We start from the raw sequence: 8,000 nt of genomic DNA, 5'->3' as shown, positions 1-8,000 counted from the left end.
CACTGCTAATCAACTGCTAAAATTAGGATCTGCACACGTATAAACTATCCCAATGTATTGCTGGCTTTATTATTCTAATTCTTATAATACTTCTTTCAGGCATTTTTCATACAAAAAATCTTATTATGTATAAAGCATGCATAAAACTCATACAGAAATCCGTAAGTACAAGGTTCATAGAGTAAAACTTTTATCAATGGCAAGAGCAAGCAACATATTCACACAACAAGTTCTTAGGTATACTGGAAAAGAGCTTAACAGAGACAAAAGCTGGAGAAATATTTTAATAAGGAAGCATATCAGAATGCTATAGGCCTCTCTTCCATTCCTTGTGCTAGAAATCTTGTTGACCCTAAACTCCTTCACTCCTTCACACTTTAAGAGACAAATCTTTCTTGTCAAGGGAGGTAAACCAAGTATAAGTTGTTTGTTTATATATCTTATCTTTGCAAAGACAAATCATACTTGGACTGATCGACATGTTTTAGCATTTTACACATGAAAAAGAAGCTGGATTTATCAAAAATTGGGGATACATTACAATAAGGTTAGAATTACTTTGTACAATATATAAGTATCATTTATGTGTGTGGGAGTGAATTTCTCTTGTTAACTTCCATTCTTATATTTGTCCACATTTCCTCAAAATTGCTGAATCATGTAATACTTGCCTGATAAAAAATTATTGCAAACATAAAACAGAAAGCTTTTGAATATGAGTAATTAATACTATTGTTCATCATTCTTTTTCAGTTTGTAGTAGCTATTATCGTAGGTGTGGTACTCTGTCAGCAAAATGGTTGGCTTGGTTTTGGACATGGATCTTCTGATGAAGTCTCAGGTAATATAAGTGATTCCCCGAACAGTCAAGATGCTGGAACGTCCTCAATGCGTGACTTAGGCCGCTCAACCCGAGGCAGAGGAAATCGTGGTAACTGGCCAGGTCCCACTATAGATTATGACTATCCATCAGACAGTCAGCCTCCACGTATCAATTCAGCTGGAATTTTCCCAGGAGGACAAGGAAGAGGCACAAACCTTCAAAATACACCTGGTTCAAAGGAAGACCCTTTAAGAACTGTCAATTTTCAACCTACAGGTCCATTTGATGGGCCCAATGGCAATCCCAGACGGCCTATCCAAAGAGCACCTAGTCCTGTGGGAGGAGGAAGTACACTAGGAAGTGGAAAAAGTATCGCAGATTCTCGTGATGAATCTCCAGACAATGGGTTTGGTGGTAATGGACAAAATACTAGGAATCAAAATACCAATAGACAACAGTCAACAAATAACAATCCTTTCAGTAACTTTGCCAATCCCGGGAGAACAGGAACTGTTGATTCTGATGCACCAGGAAGGCCAAACTTACAAAATTTTCCTGGTAATACTCAAAGGTCATCAAACCAGAACACAGCAGGAATTAACAATTCCAACATCAATCAAAATAGAGGATCAAACCCAAATTCTAATGGCGTAAATAACAGGAATTTCAATGGTAACATAGAAAACACAGGTGTCTTCCCAAATAGACCTAATGGAAATTTTGCTTCATCTAATGGAAACCAGAGAAACCAACCAAATAGGAATTTTGACAATGCTGCAGACAATACAAGAAACAGTCACAATAGCAACTTCAACACAGGAACAGGATTTGAAGAAACCAATCCGAGTGGAAGTTTCCCCCCCAATGGACAAGGTTCTGCAGTGAGAAATTTAAATGAAGGCTCAAATTTACATAGAGACAATCTTAATGGAAATTCAAATACCAATGGAGGAAGAAACTTCAATAATGCCTTTAGTTCCAGTGGAAGGGGAAATGCCAATGATGGCACACTATCTAATGGAAGAGGAAATTTCAATGACGGCATAGGATCTAATGGAAGAGGAAATTTCAATGATGGTACAGGCTCTAATGGAGGTGGTAATTTCAATGGCCCATCTGATGGAAGAAGAAATTTCAATGGTGCATCTAATTCAAATGGAAGAGGAAATTTTGATGCAACTGTAGGGATTGACGGAAGTAATTTCAACACAGGTCAAAGAGGAACTGGAAATTTTGACAATGGTGCTAGTTCTGGTGTGGTGGCAGGAAATTCTGATATGAGTTCTGGGGGAACAAGCAATTTTGGTAGCAATGGAGGCTCCGTAGGGTTTGGAAACTCTGCTACTGGTTCTAGCGCTGGTGTATCTGAAAATTTTGATGGCATTAACTCAAGTGGAACCAATGATTTTCACAGCAGTTCTGGTATGCGAGGAACAACAAATGCTAATGGTGGCAGCTCCAGTAGTATGGGAAATTTCAATAGTGGCTCTGGAATGAGAGGAGATCATTTTGATAATTCTGGTGATCCTCCAGGATCTGGAAAATTTGAGCCATCTGGAATGGGCCCAGTGAGAACATTTGACAATTTTCAAACTGACGTTATGGGAGATACAAACTCTGGTTTAAACAACAGAGGCTCAAATGCTTTCAACAATGCAGGCAGTTCAGGAGCAATGGGAAATATAAATTCTGGTTCTACTTCACAAGGAGATAATTTTAATCATGGAGGTGGATCTAATGGTTTTGGGAATTTTAATTCTGGGAATGATATGGTGGGTGTACCAAAACTGAACGACGCATCAGGTACAAGAGGAATGTCAGATTTTACTAATGGAGACGGACCTGGTGGAAGAGGATCATCAAATAACTTTGGTGTCAATAGACCATCCACTGGTAGTGACAATTTTAACACTAACTCAGGAATGGGAGGATCAGCTAGTGGAAACTCTGGAGCTACTGACAACTTCAACTCAGGTTTAGGAAGTTCAGATCATAGCACTTTTAATGATAATTTGGGTACCAGTTTTGGGAGTGGTTCTGCTTCAGGTGGAAGAAATAACTTTCCCAACACAAACCAAGGTAGTTCAAGTATGAACAATGGGGACAGAATGAACCAGGAACAATTTAGAGCTGGAATTAGTGTCGATAATTTTAGCAGTGGCTCAGCTGGAACTCTTGGAAGTCAGATAAACAGCAATGGAGGCTCTAGGTTAGGGACAGCTGGAAATACCCATATGGACTTTGGAATGGGTTCAAGTAACAATGGCCATTTAAATACTGGCACAGGGAACATGGGGATTAACCAGTTTTCTGGAGGATCCAATAATAATTTTGACATACCCTCTGCTATACTTGGTGACAGTAGACTACCCACACCAATTCCTGGTATGTTCCCTCAAGAAATGAGAGATCTAGGTAATGGAGACAGAAGGAGGATGCCAAGTGGACGCAATTTAAATCTGCAAAATCTTCCTACCGGTGATCAGTCTGATAGTATGCTTAATAAACAAAGTGGAGGAGCAAACAGTAGTCCAGGTATACCATCAGTGGATCATGGAGGGCACAGTAGCATGAGCAGTGGAATGCATACAAAGTCTTCAACGCCATTAAACACGGGAACTAGCGATCATCAGAAAATTACAGAAGGTTCTACAGGTCACAACTGGGAGGGGCAGAAAGCTAAAGGAAGTCAGAGTGCAAATGGAAATTCTGGATCACCTGTCACTGATGGAGTGAGCCTTCCTTCAAGTGGTCCCACTTCATCAGGATCTCAACAGCCTACAAATACATTTGCAACTGGAGTTGGAAGTGGTATGGCTTTGGGTGTTAATGGCAATCAGTTCAGTGGTCAACCTACACCTGAGATACCAGTAACACCACACCAAGGAATTATCACCATCCCACCATCCAGTGGTACCCCAACACCTCTGAAAGTCATGAAAGGTTTCACTGTACAACGTGGAGAAGTTGTAGCCATCAGCACTATAAAATCTTCCGACAAGGATATATCAATACTACAACCAGACCATGATGTTATCTTCCATATCACTCCCAACGCCCCAGATGCTGGGGTATCACTTATAAGACACCCAAACCAAGATCCCAATGTGATGGGTGTTGTGGGGCCAACAAACACCACAACGCCTCGTAGAGGTAGTGCTGCATCCCCAGTGTTACGAAGGTGGGAGCACACGGACCACGACGGGACACTATCGAGAGGTCTTGTAAGACAGGATGGTTCCTTTGCTTTCACCAACTGTCGTCCCCCAGAAAGCTGTGGCAACTCTGGTTCTTCAGGGAGCTGAAATTTCAGAATCTAGTGTGAATTAAATTCAGTCAATTACAAATAATGTCACCCCGTGATGTGTTCTCAGATGTCCATGTGTGCTAATGATTTACATCAGTTTAATATCAAGATGAAATAGCGTTAGTTAAAGTTAACCTTACAGACGAAGTAAGTTCTAGTTCTAATGGAAAAAGCTCTATGTCTAAAATTTCAATTAATGCACTTGAACAGCTGGAAATTATATAAACAATCAAACGCAAATTTACTGTGAATATCCTAGTGAATTATATCGAGAAGAAACTTATCAAAACAAATTATTTCTGACTACAAGAAATAAAAATGAGGCATTCAGATGCACCCGTGCGAACAAAGAGTCTTAACTTATTATTTATCAAGCGCCGGTCACCGCGTGAGGGTGAACGAGGGAAGTGGTGGAAAGAGAATATGTGATGATGTTTCAGTATTCTTGTTCTCAGAAACGAAAGTGCCATCAGGACTTCTGGAAAAGTTCAAGGTTGAAAACTTCAACTTTTTCTGTTCGAAGTATTATTAGTATGTAAGAATCAGTCAACGTTTTAGGTACTCCCCTTATTAATATTTATTCAAAAGTAAATATTATAATGGTTTGGCTCTTGTCTATTTCATCGAAAGATAAAGGTGTGATAAAGTGTATGTCCGGAGCCAAATAGACGAATATATACATGTATATATACATATGCATATATATTACTAATCAGTGTTGATAATAAGCATCCTCATGTTGACAACAAGCTCATTGGTCGGACATTGATTGATCAAGAGAATCTCCTCGAGGACCAATGCAGCCGGTATACATAACTTACGTCATTAACTTCTTTTTCGTTAAAATCTTATATTATTTTCTTGTTACTTTAAAAGTGTGTATATATATAGTATATAAGTAAATACACACGCACATATATTTCAATTAGTATCAAATGAAAATATATATGTGTGTATATATATAATATATACGAATTCCCTTAACAGTGCCTTATTGTAAATGGTGTAAATGTTTGTCATACTATTGTCTACTGCTTTTCTGTTCTGTAACATAAATATATTAGTTTTCTGTAAACTAGTCCAACTTTGCTTCTCTAGTTTCCTTATCCATTTGCACATAATCATATGAAATGACGGATCGGATCAGGAATACCCTGTTCGAGAGACTGCAATCGTGAAAATATGAAGAGCTTCGCACCAAGTGGCACACAACAGGAAAACAATTGGAGAAAAAGCCGTCACCAGAAACTACCTGCCATGATTGAATGCGAAATTATGCTTTTAGAGCTGAGACTGTTACAGTGACTAAGAGAACAATAAGAAAAAACAAAAGGAATGGGCATTTAGAGCATACGCAAATTTTTAAAAGGAAAAAAGGAAAAAGAAAATATTTTGTATAAAAAACGATGAATTATTTCCATAATGAATAAATGCAGTTACGATAAGCTCGATATGATTAGCAGCGTAAACAGTGGTTAACATTTCATCGAAATCAGAGGAAATAAGTAAACAACCATTAAGGGTGATTCGTAGCCTCGTTGTCTAGAGGATCTAATATACGTGAAAGGGCCATAACTGCCACTAAAAAAGATCCTGAAGACATCCTTGAGATTCTGACGCAAAGATAAGATTGACCTCTTCTTCAGATGGAGGTTGGAAGTGCCCCTACTGCATCCTTTAGGAGCAGGGCGTACTTTTGGCCCATTCCCTCTACTTCATATTTCAGTCAGTGGAAAAAAATCCGACAAAAGGAAAACTATAACGTAACGAAACTTTAGACACATACCCACTAAGTAATCAAGGCTTAAGGATTGACATTCACATGGAGGAAATGAATGAAAGGCCATGTCTCAAAATAAACCCTCCACAACCCAAACAAAGCTGTGTACAATCGTCAGTCGCATGAATGGTTTGATAATACCAGTTTTGTCAACAGGTGGAATGAGACAATGCAACTAATCTTAACAAACATTCCTCTGAATATCGAGACAAGAAATATAAATCAGTCCCTTAATATATCGACTTTTCGGGGTTCACTGTGACCCACTACAAAGCAATCAAGACTCTTAAGGTCTGTCGCAAGATTCACCCATCAGAATGTTAACCTGGCTGCAAATTCCTGAGATGTATGCTACTATTGCACCAGACCCGATTTCTTTGTCATGCGCCTGGTTACGTCTGAAGTCATAAGTTGAGTGTGGGAAACAGAGATTATTTTCAAGAAAATTCCGTGGTTAGTTTTTGAGATATGGCGGCCCGCTTTTTTCAGGGAAAGGTCCCGGTACTCCGTTACATCTCGGAAAAATGCAACCTGTCCACACTTAGCTTCAGTTCACTGATCTAAAGACCAGCAGGGTAAAGAACGTGTTACTTCCCCCAGCTTATAACAGCGTTGTTATTGCGACTAATTGTCGCTCATACCAGAATCCCAGACTAGACTGGAACTGACCAAAAGTCCTTGATTCTCTCTCTCTCTCTCTCTCTCTCTCTCTCTCTCTCTCTCTCTCTCTCTCTCTCTCTCTCTCTCTCTCTCTCTCTCTCTCATCAGAAGAGTTAAGCCTACGACGAACCATCCTCTTTGGGAACACTCCTGGCTGATTTATATATGATCGAAGATCTTGCACACTATTTGAAATTACCCATGAGCGAAGTAGATGTAAAATTAATGTTGATGTGGTCTTATCAACTTAATTTGTAGTAAACAGTGAGATACTACAAGGGAATGTGATTTAATCTTTGCTGTTTGCCCTTCTAGATCTCATAATGAAAAAAGTTACAGTAATTACCAGGGTTGCTTATTAGAATGCACCATATACCCAGGGGGGGTGGTAACTAAAATAAATCTATGAAAAACACAGGTACTAACGACATAGTATACAGATATGAAATATCATAAAGGAAATTAAGGGAGTTTCATAAAGTACTATTGATAAAATAATGATAAAGGAGATGGAGATGGCTTGGACATTGTGCCTCGCACAACCCTTAAGAGAATTGAACATAATCGTGTCAACTTGGCTTATATGGACGTCGAATGAGTTGGAAGATTCAGGCCCACTTGGAAGAGAGACGCTGGAGGTGAGTGGAGATTCGCAGAGTAAACGTAGCATAGGAAAGGTATGCATGGCGGGATTGCACAGATGTGCTTTTGCATCACAGGCCAAAGTAGGCGTTGATGTACAATATATAATATATCTATATATCATATCATATATATAGTATATTTGTATATGCATGTATATATGTATATATATATATATATATTCATATATATAGTATATATATATATATGGTAGATATATCTTTTATAATATATATATATCTATATATAATATGTATTGTATATTATATATATATATACACGTATATATACGTATATATCCTCCAAGCCTAGAGACGCTATATATATAATATATATATATAATATATATATATACTATATATATATATATATATATATATATATACACAATTTAACAACCAAAATCCGCTTTAGATGCAACTTTGGCGGCAGCAAAACAGTTGTTGAAAAAATCGCGTCATGCGGCCTTCGAGCGCAGGTTCAGCTTTTACATCATCTCAAAATGATGATGTGTTGATATAAAAAAAGAAAGAAAATTATATATATATATATATATATATATATATATATATATATATGTATATGTATATATCTATATATGTTTATATAAATATATATATATATATACATATATATATATATATATACATAATACATATATAAATATATGCGTAGCATAAAAATTAAGGACAGTTAACTACAACTACAAAAATATGAAGGAAAGTCTACAACATTTACATACTAGATACACCACCATTAAAACAAAAACAAAACCAGCAAAAACAATA

General features: G+C 37.6%; 1 protein-coding gene across 1 annotated transcript in view; it reads left to right on the top strand.

The window, feature by feature from the left end:
- The window catches only part of LOC135218541 (homeobox protein 2-like), an 81,736-nt gene extending 76,517 nt beyond the window's left edge, over positions 1–5,219 (top strand). The window contains exon 4 of the mRNA XM_064254913.1: positions 754–5,219. Coding sequence (XP_064110983.1) covers positions 754–4,128 — 3,375 coding nt within the window. The 3' untranslated portion in view covers positions 4,129–5,219. The remainder of the gene's footprint in view (positions 1–753) is intronic.
- The last annotated feature ends 2,781 nt before the right edge of the window (positions 5,220–8,000 follow it).

The sequence above is a fragment of the Macrobrachium nipponense genome, chromosome 9 (genome assembly GCF_015104395.2).
Source record: "Macrobrachium nipponense isolate FS-2020 chromosome 9, ASM1510439v2, whole genome shotgun sequence".
Lineage (NCBI taxonomy): Eukaryota > Metazoa > Arthropoda > Malacostraca > Decapoda > Palaemonidae > Macrobrachium > Macrobrachium nipponense.
Note: the sequence above shows the minus strand (reverse complement) of the source record. Positions and strands in the feature narration are given on the sequence as shown.